Genomic DNA, 24,897 nt, shown 5'->3' with positions numbered 1-24,897 from the left:
GTTTATGTGTTTTATTCTCTGTCTTGTATGCACATCCTGTTTTCTACCCACTTTCTGTTTCTGGGTAGCCCTAGAAGTTCACCTGACTAACAATTTTATATTAAATGTCTCCCTGTCTTAGTTTGCCATCCTGTCTGGAGCTGCTCACTTCCTGTTGACCATTATATTCAATCCATTTAGGTAGAATGAGCTGTTGGTCCACTACTGACAGCAGCCATTTTTCCTGGGTCCTCTCTTTAGGAGAACCATCAGGAATGCTTTTTCCTTTCAAAATTATGATGATTTAATCAGAAACACTGATACCAGAGTATGACTTGCAAGCACTCGGTAGACAGAGTTTTTTAACGGATGAGGCATTGGATTGTCATGAATGCTGGTGTATGTTCAGATTCCATGAATGACTATGAGCAATTCACTTTGATTGATGGAACACCACTTTAAAAATTTGGAAATAATTTCACTAAGCATGTTGAATTTTTATGTAGCTTTTTGTAAACAGTCTTGTGAAATTAATAGGGAATATCCTTCTTTGTTTTCTTTATTGCTATAGCAAAACAAGGAAGTTAATGCAACAGAATCGAGAAGCATTCTTAGGGTACTGTGGGCACAAAAGGCTTAAAGTGCTTCTATCCTAGTCCTTCACTTACTCTTACATTATCACTTTTCCCTTGTTTGCTGATGTCCTTTAGTGCACTTAACAAAGTCAAAACCTGCCACCATATTTTTAGAATTTCATTCAGTAGTACATGCCAAGATTAATATATGTTGCAGGTTAAAAAGTATGGATGAGTCACTTGACAGCATTTAATTAGTGTAAAAGCAAACCTTTCTTTCACTTGCAGTACCAAGTATGTTAAAAAGGACATCCTGATTTGAATGATGGATGAATTCTAGTGCTCAGCATGCAACAAGAAAAATGCTGTGCTACGTCAAAACCTAGGCCTAGGCAAATTCCTGCTTACGTTTACTCTATGTGGGCATACATTTCCATTAAACCCGCTAGGTGTTTAGACCAATCAGTAGGTAACAAATTACATTTAAAGAAATGAAAAGTACTAGGTGAGATCTCTTATATTGACATAAAAATGAGAAAGTAAAGCAGTAGGACAGTGCGAGATCAGGCAAAGGAATGATGATGAAGCAATTGACTATCAGAGTTTAAAAGAAAAAATGGCAGTGGTGAAAAGAGATTGAAAAGTGGCAAGTGTTCTTAAGTAAATGCTGAAATTTCAAGAATTTCAGTTTAAATTAGGGGAAAATGCTCCTGAAAAACGAGAAGCGCCACAAAGATGATCATACATTTACAGACATCCTTTAGAATAGTAAAAAGACAAGCAAATAATTTGACTGGCTTGTATTGTCTATGCAGTAGAGACAAATATGGAGGTGCTAGAGGTACTGTAGTGAGATTTTTGGATAGAAGAGTATTAATAGGGCCCTGCTATACTTCGATTACCTGCTGGAAATTTTGTTCAGTCACTACTTCGGCAGCTGAACTTAGTAACATGTCCTTATACAGTACTTTCACAAGACCAAGACAACTAAAGCAATATTGGTGATAAACCTGCTAAGGGAAATTTAAATGGAAGTCCTTTTGTATCCAATGTGGAATGGTAGGGTCAAACTTTGGTGATGTATTGTAAAATTTTGAATTAAATGTACTTATTTTCTAAATGCAAAATTTGAAATTCAAGTCACTAACTAGGTCAGGTCAGGTTGGGGAGCATGCACTGGTACAGTGTATTGCAGCACCCACCAGAGAACAAAACTCTTTGGGGCCCTGGCTGGCAACCCCCCTAGGCAGACACACAGTCCAGTCCCACCCTCCAGAAGTGACCCATCTATGTGCCAGAACCAGGTGTTACATGGGCATCCCCTTGGCCTAGTCCAGCCACACAGGTCCTCAACAATGAGGATCCTGTCAGCCAGGGAATCGCACCACATGGCCGTAATGTCATAACTGATGCTCCCTCAGAATGCAGGTAATGTGCCTCATTTGGGACTCTGTAAGCAACCACTTGTTCGACACAAAGTCAAACCAAAGGAATCCAAGTCTTCGTATCATAACCAGTACTCTAAACAGTAAGCACCAAGACTCTAAAGACTTGGACCATTGTCCTCTTGCAAAAATGTCAAAGATGGCACCACACACCCCTTTCCATTGATCTCATGACCCCCCCATGCTGTCTTGGTCTGTCTACTGACTTCATTGGAAGAGCCACCAAAGATATGAATGGCACTGTCAAGGTAAGTAAACCTCTCAACGAGGTTGACATTCTCTCCGCAGACAGACACACTGCTGATGGTTGTGCAAAAAGAGGTTATTAAAGGCCTGGATCTTGTTTTTTATCCAGGAAACTTGCAAGCCCAGACATTCAGACTCCTTACTAAGTCTCTGGAGAGCCCCGATCAGAGCCCCTATTGACTCCGCAAAGATCACAGCATCGTCAGGAAAGTCAAGATTACTGAATCTTTCTTTACCAACAGATGCTCCACAGCCACTGGACCCCACAACCTTGCCCAACACCCAGTATATGCAAGCACTGAACAAAATAGGAGCAAAAACACCCCCTTGACGATCCCCAGAATCAACTGGGAAGAACACAGAGGCTCTGCCTCCACTCTGCACAGCACTCACAGTACCAGTGTACAGGCTGGCCATGACATCCAGCATAAAACCTGATATATAAAAGTGCAACAAATAAAGAAAGTATTATTTATCACCACAGTAGCACCTCTGGCAGTTTAGTTTTATTGAGATTCATTTGCCATAGGTTTGCATTTACTCAAAAATTGACATCACTGAGATGTGCTAGTCACCGATAATTTAGGTCAGATTACTCAGGATCATTAGAGTAGTTGGCAGGATTTGAAATTGAGGTGATGATCTAATTTTCTATCTTGAAGACTCTGCACAAATTCCCTAAACAGGTCAGCTTAGGCATCGAAATTCATTACTAACATGAAATCCCCAGTGCAGATGGCTGGGGCTGAGGGATCCGTGTACGCTTGGTGATGGTCGATTACAATATCATTTTAAATTCTGTTTCATTGTAGCATGTAGCCTCGAAGCACTTGGCTGTGAGTCTGCGTATTTATTGTGAGAGATTGCTCCCAGAAATGTCAGTTCTAATTGTGTGATTTTTTATTTTTAATGGGGCGGAGTTTGAGTCTCATCTTATGAACCAATGAAGCTGCCTTAAAAGATGGTTTGCTGTGACTGCTCCAGTGGCGTATTGTCTCATATGTGCTTCTACCTTGCCAATTATATGGCTGAAAATATCTCATTTGACCATGAGTGAGCATATATTTTCAAAGCCTTGATCTATAATTAGAGGTGCTTTTATGTCTCTGTTTGGGAATTCACTCTGATATCACGCCTCCTTGAAAAGCCTGCACTTGAATCTCGCCCTTCAATTTTTATTTTTTTTTTTACATTTTTGTTTCCCAGTGGACCAACACACTTCTGCAGTGCTTCTAACAATCTCTTTGTCTCTGTTCTGAGGAGTTTTTGTAACAAAGCCATGACAATCGCTGAATCTTCACAGGCTATGAAAGTACTATATAGATAATGAGATCATGTAGCACTGCGTTGTGAAAAAGAGTGCTGTGAACAAGAATCTGCTGTACCTTGTATTGCTGAAACCATGTAAGTAGTTGGTAAATATTGAGTCCAGACTCTTAGAGTGTTTCTGTGTGTAGTTTGCTGTGTCTGTATCCGTCTCGTCAGCTTTACGTTTGTCTTAACATGGACTAGCATCCTTGTGAAGGTTGATTTCTACTTTGTGCTCATTACTACTGGGCCAGCTTTTGCTGCCAAAGATCCTGAAGTTACAGTAATGTTTGTTAAAGGTAAGATATATGGAAGTTGGTGGTTTAGGGCTAGTGCAATGGAGGAGTATGATTATTTACATTTTATTATTCCCATGTCTGACAGATCATAAGTGGACCCTTTTGTTTCTGTGTTTCAGCAGTTTGAACACTGGCAGGTCAAGCATCTCACCCAGGGTTGCACAGTCAGAGAATGGTGACAATTAAATGAGTAACTTTACAGCTGAACACCTTAGCTTGTAGTCCTAACTGGTTATAGAGTAGGCCATTATAGTTTTGGAACATCTTAGATATTCACAGCCTGCTCAGCTGTGATTATTAGGTTTAAAGCCACAAGCCCTTGGCATCATTCTTGTTGTACCTTTGCCCTTACGCTTGCATGCATATGCATACACACACAAATGCGCGTGTATACTTTGAAGCTCTCACGGCTGGATGTCAGCAGTACTATCAATTAAGACCACATCCTCTGTTCAAATGCAGATTTGTGCCTGTGGAGAAGCAGGATTGGATGAAGGAAGCACTTTGCATGTGCTGGGAGGTTGTCTGCATATCAGAGATAAAAGACACTTTTGTGTACAACTTCTCCCCCACCAACATTTCTGAAAGACTGACTCTGCAGCTGTGGCCCTGGCAACAGGTCCTGGGAGCAAAGAATGAGGACTGGCTTGCACGGACAAGACTGGGATTGTTGTGTTCTAGGCGTCTACTGAACCTTGAAGCCTTGATACATTTTGGGAGTTAAACAGGAACATTTGGAGGTAGAATCAACTAGGAGGGCATTGTGCATTTTAATATGGTGTCCATGTTTAGCTTTTTTATTTTTTTAAGAATTCTGCTACTGTATTACTTCAAAAAATATTTTTATGTTGCCTTACAGAAGCATGGAATTTCTGAATGAATGTCTTGTCAGGTCTGCTACTATTCTGGATGAATGACTAGCAGCACGGCTTTCTACCGTGGGAAAGCTTTAAATCTGACACAAGTGGGATCATCTTACCACATGCATGCCTCAGGTAATGTTACCATATCCATATTGATACGGAAAAAGAAGTAACTGCCACATAAAATGTTTGTGGTCTTTACTGAGTGCATGGTCTCCACAGGCTGACACCATATTGCATTTAAAAGCAACCCAGGAATGCATACAAAGTAAGAGAGGTGAGCAGAGCTAGCAGAAGTGACTTCTAAATAAAGCTAAAGAAAGGAAGAAAAGAAGTTGTGCCCATTTTTCACTACATCAGCTCCTGCTACTCCGTTTATGTCAGAGTAATAGCTGATCCGAAGGCATTACTTAACAAATAGTTTGTGCCCAGTGATCTGTAACAGAGATGGCAGGGAGGACCTTAGGAGGATAATGGATTTAACCCTGAAGTGGTTAACTTTGTAGTTTTAGATGGACTCAGAGTTGTAACCCTGTTGGCACTGACGCAGTGGGAGGGAGTGTAGTGTGCAAGACATGGTTGCAGGTATTGTGAGATTGTACTTTGACTTGGCACTGTGTAAAGCTTGGCTGGTTGCTCATTTGTACTGCCTGTCAGCTCAGTACAGAGTTGGCAGGACGTTATTTGTGGCAGTACTTTGGCTGATGGTGTAAGGCAAACTGTCAACTGGACTTCTGTCAGTGATGAATGTCACTGCACTTATTTCTCCCAATAGGCTGTATGCTTCTCCTCGCACTAGAAGTCTGCTTTATTTTCAATGATATATAAATTCCTTCAAACATTTTGGGAGTAGTGTACAGATGATTTACTGCTTTTCATCATGCTGAATGACTTCCCAATCTCTGTAACTGGAATGTTCACAGCTTTGCTGCTTTTCCTTTAAACCTGCTGATTAATTACTGTTAACGTGTGCAATTAATGCATAAAATATTTCTGCAATTAAACTTTGTAATGCAACCCCTAAATGCGTAAATTTAATTTGGTCAGTTTGACCACACTTCACACTTAATGAAACAGTGCCAAATGAAACCAAGTCTATTAATAGCACTCGATCATTTTCTGTTTTGCTTCTTGATAAATAGTCTTCTAACATAAAATACAGTATACCGTATTGATCCAGTAAGAAATGTCATTTTGTACACATGGTTTTATCCATACACTAGTTCTTTAAAGTGCAGAGAATAAAATCAGGACAGTTAAAATCAAACCATTTATAGGAGCAGATTGAATGAGTTTCATTTTCATGTTGCACTGACTTTGCAGATGGACAAGCAATGTGCACTGAGTCAGATTGCACGCCAGTGCCATTCTTGCCATTGTTCTATGTAAACATATTGAGCATATTAAACATAGTCACATTGGACAGTGTAGTGGAACATCCAGAACAAGATATTACACGCAGTGATGTCAACTAATGCAAGTTCACCCTTGAAACATGAGAGGTTGTTAAGATATATAGGGAGGTCCAGATCTAATTATGCAGATCCAGATCATCTGGATGACTTTGATTTATGCGGGGACAATTCCAGTTTGGTGCAAAGATGATTCTTCATTTTGTCAGTTCGCACACTTCTTGATGGTCCGGGATTTTTTAGGTGATTTTCTATGTAATAAACTTAATTAGTTAGAGCGTAATGAAAATTGCATAATTAAATCTGGACCATCCTATAGGTGTGAGTACCAGGCAGAATGTCAGTGGGTCAGTCCTGTCCCTGGTGATGAAAACGCTTGCTGTGGAACTTTTTCAGTTGGCCGAGGAGGAATATCTGACCCGAAACAGCACATTGCAAATGCTACCTATGTCCAAGCAGCTAAAGTGCAGATGACACACAGTGGAATTGCTTGATTTTGTATGAGTCACTCACACTTCCCCAAAATCAGACATGGTATGTCGTTGTTGTTTAATTGTATGTCAGCTACTGTAGCCTATATTTTAACTACTTTAGCCTGTATTATACTGGAACTGATAAAACTAGGCAATAATCAGTGCAAATTGATCATGCTAATATTTTCATCCATCTGGGCAGAAGGCTAAGATAGTTAGACTTATTTTATAATTCATAAATTATACATTCTTTGACAGCGTGCAGTTTAAAACATCTAAAAAAAATTACCAGATCAGACACCTATTTAGATGTTTTTTTCCCAGTCAATTCTTTTCTGTACAAAAAGCCTAATTGTGTAATTTTTTGTGCAATTGTTAGTGCAGTGTTTTATTGCAACACAGCAGTCCAAACCATATGCTTTGGCTTTCCCAAATATAATAGCAACCCCCAGAAATGGTGTTGGGTGTTGTTTCTGTTACATCAATAAACTGAAATAATTTATTATGCATAGGCAAGTGATTGTTAAATTTTTTTTTTTTTTTTAGAAATTATTCACAAGTTATTTCTGCTTTATAAAAAAATATTATTGTGCTTGAAGGAAATATGTTAAGTTGATATTAATGTGCAGTTAATTTTGAATGAAAGTTTTAATTGTTTGATTAATCGTGATTATATTTTTTTATTTGAATAGCTCCTCTAGTTTCCTTATAAGTAAAGTGTAGACTCCGCAAAATGTATTAAGAACAAACTCAAAGACAAAAGATCTGTTATTGTGATCTCTGAAGTCAGTTCATTTGGGCTGCCAGGAGTGCCACACTTCACCATGACACTTTAAAACCCTGCACAACACCTAAAAGCTGTCCTGGTTGTGTGACACGACTTAGCAGTGCAGCACTCTTTAGAGCAGTTGTCCACTATGAGATAATGCTCTCAAACCAAACTTTGAGCCAATTAAAGTCATTTAAAGATATTTACTGTTCATGAGCTCCACAAAATATTCAGTTTTAATTAATACATAATCAACGATAAATATATTTTCACACACATATATGTGTGGGTGTGCATGTATGTGTGTGTGTGTGTGTGTGTGTATATATATATATATGTGTGTATATACAGTGGAGGAAATAATTATTTGACCCCTCACTGATTTTGTAAGTTTGTCCAATGACAAAGAAATGAAAAGTCTCAGAACAGTATCATTTCAATGGTAGGTTTATTTCAACAGTGGCAGATTGCACATCAAAAGGAAAATCGAAAAATAACTTTAAATAAAAGATAGAAATTGATTTGCATTTCATTGAGGGAAATAAGTTTTGAACCCTCTAACAAAAAAGACTTAATACTTAGTGGAAAAACCCTTGTTTGCAAGCACAGAGGTCAAACGTTTTTGTAATTGATGACCAAGTTTGCACATTTTAGGAGGAATGTTGGTCCACTCCTCTTTGCAGATCATCTCTAAATCCCTAAGGTTTGAGGCTGTCTCTGTGCTACTCTGAGCTTGAGCTCCCTCCATAGGTTTTCTATTGGATTAAGGTCCGAGACTGACTAGGCCACTCCATGACCTTAATGTGCTTCTTCTTGAGCCACTCCTTTGTTGCCTTTGCTGTATGTTTTGGGTCATTGTCGTGCTGGAACACCCATCCACGACCCATTTTCAGTTTCCTGGCAGAGGGAAGGAGATTGTCGCTCAGGATTTCGATACATGGCTCCGTCCATTTTCCGTTAATGCGATTAAGTTGTCCTGTGCCCTTAGCAGAAAAACACCCCCAAAGCAAAATGTTTCCACCCCCATGCTTGACGGTGGGGACGGTGTTTTGGGGGTCATAGGCAGCATTTTCTTCCTCCAAACACAGCGAGTTGAGTTAATGCCAAAGAGCTCTATTTTGGTCTCATCAGACCACAGCACCTTCTCCCAGTCACTCTCTGAATCATTCAGGTGTTCATTGGCAAACTTCAGACGGGCCTGCACATGTGCCTTCTTGAGCAGGGGACCTTGCGAGCCCTTCAGGATTTTAATCCATTGCGGTGTAATGTGTTTCCAATGGTTTTCTTGGTGACTGTGGTCCCTGCTAATTTGAGGTCATTAACTAACTCCTCCCATGTAGTTCTAGGATTCTTTTTCACCTTTCTCAGAACCATTGACACCCCACGAGGTGAGATCTTGCGTGGAGCCCCAGAGCGAGGTCGATTGATGGTCATTTTGTGCTCCTTCCATTTTCGAACAATCGCACCAACAGTTGTCACCTTCTCTCCCAGCTTCTTGCTAATGGTTTTGTAGCCCATTCCAGCCTTGTGCAGGTCTACAATTTTGTCTCTGACATCCTTGGACAGCTCTTTGGTCTTTCCCATGTTGTAGAGTGTGGAGTCTGCTTGATTGATTGATTCTGTGGACAGGTGTCTTTTATACAGGTGACTAGTTAAGACAGGTGTCCTTAATGAGGGTGACTAATTGAGTAGAAGTGTCTAACCACTCTGTGGGAGCCAGAACTCTTAATGGTTGGTAGGGGTTCAAAACTTATTTCCCTCAATGAAATGCAAATCAATTTCTATCTTTTATTTAAAGTTATTTTTTCGATTTTCCTTTTGATGTGCAATCTGCCACTGTTGAAATAAACCTACCATTGAAATGATACTGTTCTGAGACTTTTCATTTCTTTGTCATTGGACAAACTTACAAAATCAGTGAGGGGTCAAATAATTATTTCCTCCACTGTATATATATATATATATATAGTGGCAGACGGCTAGGGATCCTACCCAGCTGGGTTGCCTGAAAGGACTGGGAGAGGGACAATACCTCCCCTGGGCCACAAGAGGGCAGCCTTCCTGGTCTGCATGGGGGCCACCGGGTCAGAGCTTGGAAGCTCATCCCTGTTGGGGCCCGTGGCCACCGCCAGGGAGCGCCCAGACAATTATGGAACCCTGGACGGCATCCTGCCCCAAGTTGAGGAGTATCTCAAAGTATCCCGGGCTCTTGTTCATGAGTGAGGGAAGAATGGAGCGTGAGATCGACAGGCAGATCAGTGCGGCGTCCGCAGTGATGTTGTCTCTGCATCGGTCTGTCGTGGTGAAAAAGGAGCTGAGCCGTAAGGCAACGCTCTCAATTTACCAGTCGATCTATGTACCTACCCTCACATATGGTCATGAGCTATGGGTAGTGACCGAAAGAACGAGATTGCGAATGCAAGCGGCTGAAATGAGTTTCCTCTGCAGGGTGTCTGGGCTTTCCCTTAAAGATAGGGTGAGAAGCTCAGTCATCCGGGAGGGGCTCAGAGTAGAGCCGCTGCTCCTCCGCATCGAGAGGAGTCAGATGAGGTAGCTCGGGCATCTGATCAGGATGCCTCCTGGACGCCTCCCTTGTGGAGTGTTCCGGGCACGTCTAACTGGGAGGAGGCCCCGGGGAAGACCCAGGACACGCTGGAGGCACTATGTCTCTCGGCTGGCTGGGAACGCCTCGGGATATCCTCGGAAGAGCTAGTAGAAGTGGCCGAGGAGAGGGAAGTCTGGGCCTCTCTGCTCAAGCGGCTGCCCCCGCAACCCAATCTCGGATAAGCGGAAGAGGATGGATGGATGGATGGATAGATAGATATATATTTCTCTCTATTATAAATAAAAAATACTGTGGGAGGGAATGACTAGGAGACTATGCATGATCTTCACGTTAAGATCACGGAAGACAAATAAAAGACCTGCAAGACAAAAGAGAATGGCCACGGAGCGTCTCACGGGGATATAGAACATGAGATTCTTGCAAGACACGCCCTACTTACAAGCAATATCAGAGCACGGCCAGCAAAAAAAATCAGCAGTGTAAAGGCACGCAGCACACACGGATACAGTGGTCTCAGTGCATATAATACATATAAAGGACAATACGTTATAAATGAAACGCAGACGACTAAAAGATCGCATTAGCGCAAACAAAAGGAAATTAATCATCAGGACCAGGGGTAATTGGAAAAAAAAAGCAGGACAAAGCAAGGTCAGAAATAAAAGGCAAAGAGCAGAAAACAAAGTATTTTCGCATTCGCATCATTCAATGCACAAAACATAGATTTACACAATAGTGGACCATACGCTATGAGAATGTGTGGTCCCACAACAGTTAAAACAACGATATGTTTAATTTCAAAGAAAACACAATTTGGTCAGGTGTATATTTATGATCATGGAGAAGCGATCACAACGCGAGCAGCAGAGACACGAAGTGGCAAAAGGGACAGCGGCTATACAGGCTTTAAAATGATCGGGCAGAGCGACAGCATCTTCCCTCCCCCTTCACAACGCGAGCAGCATTATATGTCCTGTAAGAAAGAGATTTAGCCACGCCCGGGGCCGGAAATAAAGGACAATTATTGTTTGTACAATGTCACGCGAGACAAGGCAGTGAGCCATCATTTAAAACAAGTCCACAGACATCTAACCTAGCAGTTTTTGGATTGCTTTTGCCAGACAAGTATCATGTGCTCCCAGCTCTTAAACAACGACATGTGACAAACAGAACAGGCAGCTCGCCAGCAGAGGAAAGACAGCAGATGATCCGACGGCATATCCTTAGCGTGCGTTCAGCCGCCCACCTCTTCACAATGCGAGCAGCATTATACGTCTGGCGAGAAACCACGCCTGGGGCCGGAAATAAAGGACAAATATTGTTTTTACAAAAGTTTTTAAAGTAAAAGTGAAAATAATGCATATGTAACAATTCCCATGAAAATAAGTCTCTTTAGGCGAGCAAAACAAGCAGAGGCGGAGCCACCTAGTTATATATCTATATATAAAATTTATATATATAAAATGTATATATATGTTTAATTTTTATACATATATATTTAGTGTGTGTGTGTGTGTAAATTTAGAAACATATTTGCACACACATCAATATAACAAACCCTGGCTATATAAACACATGTGAACTCCCAGCATCTGCATACACTTTTACACAAAATGGCTTTTACCAGTGTTGCAGCCCTTTGTCATGACTTGAGAACGTGGTGTTCCCATCAAAAAAAATAGCAACTTGCCCCTTTGCTAGTATATCACAAGCAAACAATAAAAAGAACAATGCTGAATGCCTCTTGGGTTGCTCACAACTCATTTGGATGTGTTATTCAGCTCCTGTTAAACAGAACCCTATATCCTCCGCACACAGCCCCAGACTTCAAGGATGCCTGTCTCTGACCAATCTGACACAGATTACTTAACAGCAAATGCTCAGTCTGATGTTGCAGAATATCAGGTAAGTTCACTCACTAAGAAAACTATACACTTAACGTTCCATTAACATTAGGCTTTCATTTGTTTCTGGCACAGTGTGTATACTTGCCGAGAAATATAATATGGATGCCCTTAACACACCATTAATAATGTGACACCTTGCTTTTTGGACATGCCACTTTTCTGACTTGGTTGACCTGGTTTATTTTAGTCTTGGACAATTTTTCTTTCTTTCACTCCCTTTTACTCTATCCATGTTCTTTCTCCTTTACTTCATTCTCACCTTCACTTTCCTTCTCAAAACTTTCTCCCCTCCTTCCACCAACCCCAAAATCCCACACCACTCACTATGCGGCACCCCATTCGCACAGATTGCCCGTCTAATGGGGTAGCCAAGTACACATTTTAAATATTGTGCAGCTACCAGCAAGACAAGGTCATGTGCTCCTCTAGTATATAGTGCAAGTAAATAATCTAAACAAACTTTTTAATTCAAAACTGTTTTTTCACCTGGGCTACATTACTTTTAAATCTAGCACAAATGTTGGAACATTTTGGAAAGTAGCCCAGTACAATCGTATGATATGACCATCCCCCTTGACGCATTTATAATCCCAAATAAGTAAAATGTGCCTGTTTGCAATAAAGAGTACAAATACAAGGTTAAATTATTTATAAAATGATGAAAAGAAATGTTGACAATTATAAATTAGAAATACAATGCATATTACAATTTACCATCCCATTCATACAAGCACCTCCTTGAAGGGAAATTAAAAAATTCCATTGTTTTGGTGAGTGGAAGGGGAAGGTGACTGGGAATTCCAAATGATGTTTCCAGATGATACTCAGACTCAAACGAAAACAAATAAAAAGACAATGAAGCAGCCTGAGAGAAGGCTAACGGTACATCTTGTGCTATATGACTAATAGTCAATGGTGTGTACCCTGTTATGATCAACTAGCCTTTCATTTGATTGGCAAGAAAGCAGAATTGCAATAAATAATGAAATTATTTGTTTTTGTGCTTGCTAATCACCATGGTCCAGTGTCTGGTTTGAGTGCAAGTTATGCCTATGTCGAAGGAGAGGTGCTTTATAATCTGACTTGGTTATCCTCTCTCAATGGAAAAAATCACTGTGGACCTCAGGAGGGTGGCATGCCCCTTTGACATCAATATAGGGATGGGTGGCAGCTCTGGGTTTCTTGTCGGCCTTATTCAGATGTAGTGGTAGCGTGATGTTGCTTATTATTTGAATACAGAATATTTCAGTTTGTAGCTGTCATTCATACTTTTTTTCTTGAAGTACATATTGCATTGGTACATTGCATTACTATTTATATATTTATACTTGCTGAAGGTTATAATTGGTAAATATTGGGGAAGATAAACATAAATGAAATTGGACCCCTGATTGGTGCAAAGAAAAGCTGAAACTGAAACGAAGCAAGTGTGCTGTAGACATTGTGTATCTGACTGCTTGTTTAGCTATGAGATTGAAGCAAGCATTCAGCAGCAGTTATTGACAAATTAAGGATTAAAGATTACATTTATCTGTAACAAGTTCCTTTGCATGTCTTTTTCCAGCACATCTTTGAATGCCTTTGTTGTCTATTTTTTTATCCCGAAGCATCTTCAACACCAGTTAATCTAGTCCTTGTCCTTGTATTCTTCTGATAGCCCACATCAAGCTCTTCTCAGCTGTTGTTAACTAGAGACTTCAGCCGATAGCAAAGTCTTCAGTTGACTTTTGTGAGTTTTCACAAACAGCAGTAAGAGGGAGGTAAGGACTGTAGCACAAAGGAGGATTAGAAATGACTTCTAATTAAGCCATAATTGCAAATGGCAGTAATTGCTAGCGTGAGCTTGCAAACCTGCGATTACGAGTCTCCCACGTATTTAAGCTTCTCTAGGGGTGTCATTTTCACAGCTGTAACACAAATACTGCCTGTGGTGGGCAAATGGTTTGTCTTGGGTGCTTTATTGGGTAGTGTTGTGCTTTGTTGGGCTTTACGGAAGAGCTCAGGAGCTAAGGGAATTTGACAGAGAGCACAGCTTCCTGATAAAGTGGTCATAATCTGGCCTAGTTTTGTGTCAATTCCCCACATGAGTAAATTAAACGTGAGTCTGCCAGGCAATTTGTACTGTCAAATTATCATAATATCGTGATTAAGTGCCTTGAATACAGAAGCAAGGGAACTTTTCCTAATGCATCGCCCCATTCTGACAACCCCAGGGGAGGCAAGAGAACATTGAAATGGCTTTTCTGCGTTATTTTCCCTGTCGGTTCAGATGAATGGCATGTGCCAATATTACACCTATATTTATTTGATTTATTTTGTCATGGTGTTGTAGGTCTGTATCTGTAATTCACATTTCTATCAATGGATTGACATCACACTTGACTTGCCCAATGTGGGTGGGGACCACACATAGTGGCTTCACATTGGTTCTTCAGGATATGTCTGACCAACCTATATAGGTCAACTGGCTGCCAGGTCCTTGCCGACTAAAATCATGTGACCATTTTGCCAAAAGTAACACTGCCTGGAACACAAGCCTTTCAGTCACACCATCATGGAGCTCCGCAATCCCAAAAGACCTAGTAATTAATCCACCACCTCTCAGAATCCAGAGTAATTAACATAGACCATTCTGGGAAACTTCTAGGCACAATCCACATGGAAGAGACCCAAGGCAGATCCAGTACATGGTGGAGATATGATACTCCTCAGCCGGCCTGCGACAATTTTAGAATTCGCCAAGGCAGATCCAGGACATGGTGGAGATATGATACTCCTCAGCGGGCCTGCGACAACTTTAGAATTTGCCTTTGCATCCCCTTATCAACAGACAAGATCAGACAGGAGTCCCCAAGTGGGGAGCAGGTTGAGGAGACACTGGAGAAGTGGAGATATGTTCTAGAGAGGAGAGGAGTAAAGATCAGCAAGACTGAATACATGTGTGTGTATGAGAGGGAGGTTAGAGAGTAGTGAGTAGTTCAGAGAGTAGAGTTGGCGAAGGTGGATGAGTATAAATACCGTGGATCAACAGTACAGAGTAATGGGGATTGTGGAAGAGAGGTGAAGAAGAGAGTGCAGGCAGAATGGAATGGGTGGAGAAGAGTCTCAGGAGTGATTTGTGACAGATGGGTATCAGAAAGAGTGAAAGGGAAAGTCTACAGGACAATAGTGAGACCAGCTCTGTTATTTGGGTTTGAGACGGTGGCACTGAGCTAAAAATAGGAGACCGAGCTGGAGGTGGCGGATTTAAAGATGTTAAGATTTGGGTGTGACGAAGATGGATAGCTTTGGAAATGAGTACATTAGAGGGTCAGCTCAAGTTAAACGGTTTGGAGACAAAGTCAGAGAGCGAGATTGCGTTGGTTTGGACAGGTGCAGAGGAGAGATGCTGGGTATATTGGGAAACGAATGCTAAGGATGGAGTTGCCAGGGGATAGGAAAAGAGGAAGGCTTAAGAGGAAGTTTATGGATGTGGTGAGAGGACATGCAGGTGGTGGGTGTGACAGAGCAAGATGTAGAGGACAGGAGGAAATGTAAAAAGATGATTCGCTGTGGTGACCCCTAACGGGAGTGGTCAAAATAATAAGAAGAAAATCAACAAAAGTCAATGTTATTTTATTTATTTAGTTGAGGCTTTTTTCTAGATCCGTCTTAAGCTAATAAGCAAATGTGGATACTTGTAAGGTATACCAACCAGACAGGCACTAAATCTTTAGTATTTTGACACACTTACTATGCTAATGCAAGCCAGTGACTTGGCAGGGGGTAGCAGTAAACTCTCCTGTGTTTTATTGTCACAATTAGTGCTAGAGTAGATTATGGTGCTGAAAGCCTCTTTAGAAGTGTCATGATGTCAGATTTCATTGTTTGCAGAGACAGGTTTTCATTTGGTTTTGAAAACTAGTAAATACATTCTATTCATGATGATTCATGCCAATGCAGACAAACCGCACCATCAGACATCCAGCAAAGATCAACTGTACAACTATTCATGTTAAAGTGTAACATGTGCAGTAACAATAGATTAGGAGATACATGGATCTTGATTTTAAAACTTTTAGGCTTTTGAATCTGATGCAATTTGTAACTGGATGTGAATACATGGATATGAGGAGACAGGTTGCTTGTAAATATAGTGGAGAGTTGTAAATGTGACACACTGCTGTATTCTGTCAGTTAGAAATCTGATGACAATGTCTGGATGTCCTGCCGGTACCTGCCAGAAACGAATTACCATAGTCCAGTGCTCAAAAGAGAGCTCTGATAGAGGCTATGCCCAAGTACAGCTCTTCTATAGACATGCCCTACGGAAAAAGTAAGGTTCTCAGATAGAGCATATAACTCACCATCTTGATCTTTTGGAGTGCGTTGGTGTAGTTTTGTCCTACCAGATGGAGACGCCACAATCCACTTAAAGGGTTACAAGGGATGTAGAGTAATTAACAGGATGTTGTGTTTAGTCATATAAGATGAGATGTTTCTCATAAGCTGAAATCTCCTGTGAATGCAAATAATTTTAACAATGGCTGGTGATAAAAGTTAAAAGTTTGAAGATAACAGTTGTGTCGGCCAACTGTTTCTCTCTTTGTAACTGTAAATTTTTTTTTGTTTGTTTCCCCCTCTCATGCAGGTTGCTGGCTTCACTCACACTAAGGACTCCCTTTTCCAGCCTTCATTGTTTCTGACTCTAAGCAGAGTGGGCAGCTTCTTCAGGAACTTTAAAGTATTCACTTTTGTGTGCATTACAACATTTAAATAACCTGGAACTGTTAACAATGAGTGAATTCTGGTTGTGCTTCAACTGTTGCATTGCAGAGCAGCCGCAACCGGTAAGTCAACAAGGCCATGGGGCACTCCTTCTTTGTCTGGATCTCCTAAGTGGCCACTAAGGATAATTTTAATACATCAGCCGAATGTTTTGAGTTTGCTCCTTTTCTTTCATACATGATGATCTGTGGATTTTCAGAGATTAGAGGGAAGAATTTTTAGTGGACCTTTCCACATCAAAGCCCCAAAGAAGAATGCAGCTTATACAGTATTTGCATGTATTACTTCAAAGGTGATTACCTACATTTCTATAGTAGAAGGATTTGTTGGTTAAGTTGCTAATGTAGGGTCATACAAATGATTAGTCAGAAGAGTTAACCTTGTACTCACACAACTTAATCACTAGGCCACTTGTGCTGAATGGACGTACTGTACTTATCCTTAAATGCTACAGGATGGTTGTAAGGTGGGTTGGTACATTTTTTGTAACAATAGTAGGCTCCCTTAGTTTCCGATATGAAAAAAACAAATTGACTTTAAGAATAATGGTCATTGCATACTTCTGCACATTGGGGGGTCTTTGAACTGAAGGCAGTCTTGAGGACTGAGGGTTTCCCTTGTTCATATAAGCTGTCTACTGCATATAAGGATTTCTTTGTTGGTAACAAGCTGGCCAAGACTGAGAGGAAGTGTCTGTCCTTCATTTCAGAGAGTAGTGTCATCTTTCCCACTTGATCTGAATGCCTTTTAGAAAGCAGCTTACTGTTCATATGGCTCCTCATAGAGCATTTTATGTGCTCAGCATGTCTCTTAGAAGGATATGTTTAGGAGGCATTTCACTGTTTTATGCCTCAATATGTCATTGTTAGTAGAATAAACAGCACTTTGATGTGCTGGTCTCCCTGCATTTTGTTTATGTCATTATCGTCTGATTTTCTTAGAAATTTAACCTGCTGGAATTGGTGGACTTAAACTTGCTTTTCGATGTAACAAGTTTGGAGTACTTTGTTAATATTTGCAGAAATAAAATTAACATTTCATCTATTATAACATACCAGTACAACAACAACAACAACATTTATTTATATAGCACATTTTCATACAAACAGTAGCTCAAAGTGCTTTACATATTAGAGAATAGAAAAATGAAAGACATAATTATAAAAAATAAATCAACATTAACATCGAATAAGAGTAGGGTTCAATGGCCAGGGGGGACAGAAAAAACAAAAAAAACTCCAGACGGCTGGAGAAAAAATAAAATCTGTAGGGATTCCAGACCATGAGACCGCCCAGTCCCCTCTGGGCATTCTACCTAACATAAATGAAACAGTCCTCTTTGGATTTAGGATTCTCACGGAAGGGCTTGATGATGATGATGGTCACGTAGACTTCTTCCTTTTAATCCGTCCATCATTGTTGGAGCATCATGAAGCTTTGAGTAGGTGGAGGTGGCACAGGCCACCACCACAAAGAAACCGGAAAAAGAAACAGAAAAGAGAGTAGGGGTCAGTACCGATTTTAGAGCCACCATAAATAGTTGTTATGATGAATTGAACATACAGAGTATCAGGATTAAGTTAAATTACGATTAAAATGAAGTTATAAAAAGGCCATGTTAAAGTAACGTGCAGTGAATGCACTTGACTTATAGTTTTCATCCTCTTTCTCTGTACGTTTAGCATTTGTTTGCTCAGAGTTTGATGTGCTTGCTGTTCCTGAGTAGCTCTTCTTTTCTCCACCCTAGCGGCCCGCTTCTTTTCTTCTTCCGTCGGCATTGTTTCATATTAAAACTGATTGTTAGTTTTTGTGTTACAATTACTTAATGCGTTTTCTTTAATTTTTCACTTAAGCTGGCACTTAAGTCTTCAATCTGCCCCAAGAATGATTTAAGATATGAAGAGGTAGGGTAAGTGACCGTGAAGGTGGTAGGGATGAGAACGGCATCCTTACACATGCGCCACATGGTTGCTCTGCTGCCCACTGCTGAGAGTTGATTCTATAATAAAATGAGTAATAAAAATGATCACTCCGAAACAGGTCATGTAGTATATATGTACCAAATTTCAGGTCAATAGTTCAAATGGTTTGCGAGCTACAGTTGATTTAAAATTCCGGACAGCCACAGTAGCGTATTATATAAGAAGATGGCTTTGATGTGGGTATAGCATAGACTTGTATGAAACGATGATAGCATCATATCTAACTGTATTTTTGACTGTTGCAAAAAATGTAAAGTATAACAACATTGTAATACTGAGAGTTCCAAAAAAAAAAAAAGTATAGTATGTAGAAAGAAATTATACTACCTGTAGCCCATCAGATTCTGAAAGTAGGCAGCAATTGTGAACCATGCAAATGGGAAAAGAAATATTTTTGCTCAGTTAAGTGGCTGCACGTCAAAGGATTCTTAAAAGATGTTAAAGAATGGGTTTGATGAGGAAGATTCAGAGGGATTAGTCCTGCCACCCTTAGGGATAGCATCCAAAATTCCTCAGGCATAATTCTTGTTTTGGCTAAGTTTACACAATCTTTTCAGTTTAGCTTTATTTGTTGCATTTGCAATAAAAAAATTGATTCAGACTAGACCAATACTGATTGTTAGTCTCAAATCTGGGTAATATCATAGTGTAAAAATGGTCTTTATCTGAATCAAATGTTTTCTTTCTGTAGTCCAATGCAGTAGAATTTATTCTGTTTCAAATAAATTTGCATCCCAGGATATATAACAAAGTTTAATTTCAATGCAACAAACATTCATAGAAATTGAATGACCAATTAAAAATGCTTACTTAAATCTGCTTGCTCTTTTTGCTCTCTCCTTTGTGTTTCTATAAAACAAGTTTAGCAGAGGTGATTTTCTTCTGCTGAGATCACTGGTAATACATTCCTAAGTGTGTAAATAAAGCACTGAGAGGTTGCAGAATACGCAGAGAGAATTTTTCTGATTTGGCAATCTTTAATACTGTAGCATGCCATCTCAATCCAGGAATGGGGTCAACATACCTAATCTTAAAGCAGTATCATGAAATTTCCACATAGCATTGCTTCTTGGCAAGCTACTGCACCAAGAAGTCCTCTTGTCTTCATTCAGCAAGTGTTTGGTTTCTGCAGCTAGTTTACACAAGAACTTTTTTTTTAAATTATCAATGTGGTAGCACTTGGGAGGAATCTGAAACACAGAAAGAAATGAACATAAGGCGCAGATAAAAGTATTAGAAAACTGAGTGAGAGAGAATGGCTTGGGAGAAGGGGCTGGCTCAGAAATTTGAAGGAAAGCCTAATTTCAAGGATTTGAATGTAAGGTTAATACTATGTCACATTACATGACATTTCCAGTGATTTTCAATTATGCACTTTATTTAAATAATCTTAGCGAGCTGGGACAGTTGTGTAGTGTGACATTCCCAGTGACTCTGTCTGAGTAGTCTGCAATTTGATTATGTCTTAAGTCGTAGGGGTAGTCTCTTTGTGCATGAAAGGCAACAACCAATGAGTGCTCAACTGGAAGTCCAATGCATATAATACAGTTACAAAGAATAAGGAATGCAGCTGTTTTGGTTCACACCAACTGAACATACCTTATCTTTCTGATGGCTGGTATTTTGTGTGCCATGATTGAATGGAAAAATAGGGAAAAAAACGTTGAGACTGTGGCTGAACTTACCTGTAAAACCTTTTCATAAACATCAGCTCTGTCAGGCAGACGGGGTGAGCTCACAATACTTTAGAAATGTGACACTGTGCTAGAAATCCTTCCTGAAGTTGTATAATTTGACATACCTTGCCATTTTTAGTTGTTTAAATTGACAAGATCAGCAACTGCAGTTGTCAGATTTCGCATCCCCACTGACAAGATGATGTGTAATATTACATCAGCTTTACGAACCCAGTGTGCAGATTTGGAGTTTACTTAATCTTAGGTGAATTTTAGGTGTGTTAAACTTGCATTGTATTATCTATGGAAAGTCAATACAGGTTTTATTTTCAGAAAGTAACCCATTACCATTTTTTTATACATGCATGTTGAAGGCTATAAAGCTGAAGCTTTGTCTTTTTAACTTTCTTTCCTATTAGGCGTAGAAATAATTTTTAACATTTGTTTAAATTATTTTTATGTGCATTCAATCAAAGTGTAAAGCAATACAAGATAATTTGTACATTTACATTTACTTATTTGGCTGACTCATTTATCCAAGGCGACTTAAAGCATTTATGATACAGGTGGTTACGTTTCTTTAGGTCAAGTCAGTTGTTCAGGGGCACACAGCGTCATTAGTGGGATTTGAACCCACAACCTCAGGGATTGAAGTCCAAAGCCTTGACAATACACCACATACACAACAATGGTTGAATTTGTGAATTGTCTGTTATGGTCTATTCTGAAAGCCTTGTGTAGTGCCAGCCAATTGGTTAGTACACATTTCTCCACACAACCAGTCTTTCTTTGACAACACATGTGTGTTTGGGATAAAGGAGGGAACTGGAGTACCCCATGGAGGTCCAGGCTGACACAGAGACAATGTGCAAAATTGACACAAATAGTGACCATTCTGGTACTTGGAGCTGTGAGACAATGGATGTAACAACTGTGACACACTACTCCCTATGGCAGTTTTTCATTATATTGTAACATTTTTGTGATACAAGGAAAAATATTATTGAATGTTTTAAGATATTGGAATGATATTAGTGTGTGGACCCTGCCAGCAGATGCTACATACCAGTTCTGCTTCTTGGGAAACACGTTTTTGATGTGTGACTTAGGACAAGAGAGAGTAGCTCAGCTCCGGCGTACACCCAAGTAAGTTTTTCACCAAAGTGGAATGTTATTTTTGTGTGTTTGAAATCCTTAAAAGGCATTGCCTACTGTGTTGTTAGTAAATCTTGCATTTTTAAGGAGTGCATTGTAAGAAGAATCCCTTAATAAACCATTCTCCAGGTGCTGCTCAGCACATTCTTATCATTGCAGTGTATAGTTGCAGACATAGAGGACTTAGAACCCATGACCTTGTGCTTTGGAAGCATAACTGGTAAATTAAAATAAAAAAAAAAACCCTCAGGGAAGAAGAATCTGTCAGAGTTGGGCATTTGCTGATTTGCTTTGCTGTATTTTTATAATTGTAATTTTGCCCTGCAGAAGCATTTGGAAAATGTAGGGCGTCTTGTTGCATGGGTTTTGATTGTCCGTATAAGGTCAAAATGTTGCAAGTCAAGTGCCATGGCTCTGTGGAATCCTGTCATTTGGAGTCTTTACAGCACGATTGTAGTAACTGGGCCACTGCCAAGTTTCAGCGCACGCTTAATGCGACTGTGTAATTTCAGAGTAGAGTGGCAGGGCCTTTCCAGACAACAAAGAGCTCTGGGACTTAGACTAAATATTTCAGCTTTCTTATATCTATATGGCTCCTTTGCCCAGTTCACACCCTTAATTGTGAAGAATGCTTATGTCACTCTATTGCCCCTTAGATTTCAGCTTCTTTTTCCAACAGCATAGCAGGTTTGTAAAACCTTAGAATACTAATCAGTGTCCTAAAAAAGTATGTGTTTTTGTATTTTGTTGCAGTATTGCTTTCAATGTTGCTGTATGCAATGAATGTTAGGTACATCCTTGATACCAGTTGTTAGATGCCATGCTGCACTCATCTGAAAAAGTAATGATTTTTATTAGACATACCTGCTCAGGGAATGCTGCCTTCATTTGTTAGCATTATTTGGTGATTGGGAGGTCATTATGTATCTAAGATCATGAGGTTATAGTTGTTACTGCACCCACATTAATAACTTGGTTATTCACATAAATCTGGTTTGTGTAATGCCATATAAACCCTTATTCCAGTTACAAACTGGTGTTTGGTCTTTTAGAAACCTGGTTAACACACGTAGATTTCCCTGCAAGTAAATTGATTATTTGGCCACGTAAACCCTTAACTAGGTTACAGTTAAGTCTACACATGTGTGCATTGTGTTTGCCTGGTTAGATTCACTTTCAACAGCCATGGTGAGAAACATCCACAAGACAAATTTGTAGAAGGCAAATGCTTGTGTAATCGCATTATTCATTTTTTTGGTCAAAGTAATCTGTCTTAATATTTCAGAAACTGCTAAGAAGAAATACTGATCAGTCTTGAAGTCTCAGACACTATCTCAACAATATATAAAAACATCTCAGAGTCTCTTCCTTTCCAAGATCTTAGGGTATGATGGGAAAGAGATCTTTCAATGAATATCTCAGAAAAAGAGTGGAAGGCAGCGATGCAAAGAATACATTCTAGCTCCATATATGCAAAGCATTCAACTGTTCAACTTAAAATCTTTTATGAAGCGCATTTGTCACGTTTAAAATTGTCCAAAATGTTTCTAGGGCAAGATCGAACCTGTGAACATTGCAATCGTGCTCCAATTCCACTGGCCACATGTTCTGGTGTGTACCAAATTAACATCATTCTAGACAAAAATCTTTGAATGCCTGTTAGACAGCCATGGTATCACAGTCATTTCTAACCCATTAACAGCTGTGTTTGGTGGACCCCCAGATGGCCTTAAAGTGGAGAAGAACAATATTGATTGTAATCGCCTATAAGATAAGATAAGAACTTCATTCATCCCGAGGGAAATTCTTATGTCATTGGCATGTTCAGTGCAGCAAGAGAAATAAAGATAGTGCAATAAAGATTTAAAAAGAGAAAAATAGTAATTGTGCAAATATCCAAAAATATGGCAGTTGTGCCAATGTACAAAAATACGACCTCATTAGATAGAGCCGGCTATTTCCCTTTCTTGAACACATTGTCTGTGTTCTTGGACCAGTCAAGTTTACTGTCAATGTGTACTCCCAGGTACCTATAGTCCTCAAATACTTCAACCTCTGTTCCTTTGATAGTGACATGTGTGGGAGGAGGAGCCCACTTCCTAAAGTCCACCACCAGTTCCTTTGTCTTTGTGATGTTTAGCTGTAAATAATTCTGCTCACATCACCCAACAAAGCTTTCCACCACACCCCTATATTCCTCCTCCTGACAATCTCTGATACAGGCCACAGCGGCAGAGTCATCAGAAAATTTCTGCAGGTGACATGACTGAAACCTGTACCTGAAGTCAGATGTGTAGATGGTGAAGAGGAAAGGACAATCCCTGCGGCGCGCCCGTGTTGCTCTCGATGCTTTCAGAGCGGCAGCTCTTCAGTTGGACATGCTGTGGTCGATTGTTTAGATAGACCTTAATCCAGGCTACAAGTGGGGCATCTACCTGCATTTCTGTGAGCTTATTCCCAAGCAGTGATGGTCTGATTGTGTTAAAAGCACTGGACAAGACTAAAAACATGACCCTCACTGTGTTCCCAACAATATCCAGATGAGAATGAGCCTGATTCAGCAGGTAGATGATGGCGTCCTCTATGCCGATACGGGGCCAGTAAGCAAACTGTAGGGGGTCCAGCCAGGGCTCCACCAGCATACACTGATGTTTTAGTATGAGTCTCCAGTGTTTTCATGACGTGCGAAGTCAGAGCCACTGGCCTGTAGTCATTGGGTGTCGATGGATGATGTGTCTTTTTAGGGACAGGAATCAAACACGGTGTCTTTCAGAGCGACGGGACTCTCTGCAGTTTCAGACTCATATTATAGATCAAATGTAGCACTCCACACAGCTGGGCAGCACAGCACCTGAGGGCCCTGGGACTGATGCCGTCGGGACCCACAGCTTTGCTGGGATGGAGTCTACACAGTCTATACCATACTACTAGCACGTAGACTTATCTTACAGAGAGCCTCGACTCAATCAGGTTGAGGGAAGTTATGCTGTGCCATGCTGATCTGGTGACACCATCAAGCTTCTGACAGCTTCATCGTCTTTTCTGCACAAAGTTGTTTATTGTTCTTTACCGCCTCACATGTAGCACTGGCACAGCTTCAGTTCCCTACCAAAGTAGTCAATGCACGTTAGCCTTTTTTCCCTGATACTGAAAGAAATTGTTTGTGCTAGTTTTCCTTTGTATCATTTACTGATCAAGTCCTCGTGTTTGTTTTGCTCTCCCTTTTTATTTATTTTATACTGCTTACAAGTATATCCAGTGTATTAGTCTTTGTGATGTCAATGATGACACTAATGGTTAGAATTCACTGTATAAGGAGAACAGCTAGGCTATTGCCTGCGACCAGCCAAGTAAGTTGCTGTCCTTAGCATCTGTGTCTTTCTGATAGTGAATTAGTGTGAGCATACAAGCAGAATCAAAGCTGTGAGTGACATCAATATAAGGTATTGCTGCCCTTGGTCTTTAGGACTGTGAA

At 40.2% G+C, this 24,897-nt stretch overlaps 1 protein-coding gene across 2 annotated transcripts in view; it reads left to right on the top strand.

Annotated features, from left to right (window-relative positions):
- The window catches only part of cdc42se2 (CDC42 small effector 2), a 97,385-nt gene that overhangs the window by 32,913 nt on the left and 39,575 nt on the right, over positions 1-24,897 (top strand). The window contains exons 1-3 of one of the 2 annotated variants that reach the window (XM_039759479.1): positions 4,348-4,592; positions 4,712-4,847; positions 16,473-16,671. In XM_039759479.1, coding sequence (XP_039615413.1) covers positions 16,618-16,671 — 54 coding nt within the window. In that variant the 5' untranslated portion in view covers positions 4,348-4,592; positions 4,712-4,847; positions 16,473-16,617. Of the gene's footprint in view, positions 1-4,347; positions 4,593-4,711; positions 4,848-16,472; positions 16,672-24,897 lie in introns of those variants that run through there. The other variant, XM_039759478.1, reaches the window with a different exon arrangement.

Source organism: Polypterus senegalus, chromosome 7 (assembly GCF_016835505.1).
Source record: "Polypterus senegalus isolate Bchr_013 chromosome 7, ASM1683550v1, whole genome shotgun sequence".
NCBI lineage: Eukaryota > Metazoa > Chordata > Cladistia > Polypteriformes > Polypteridae > Polypterus > Polypterus senegalus.
This window is presented reverse-complemented; position numbering and strand designations above follow the sequence as displayed.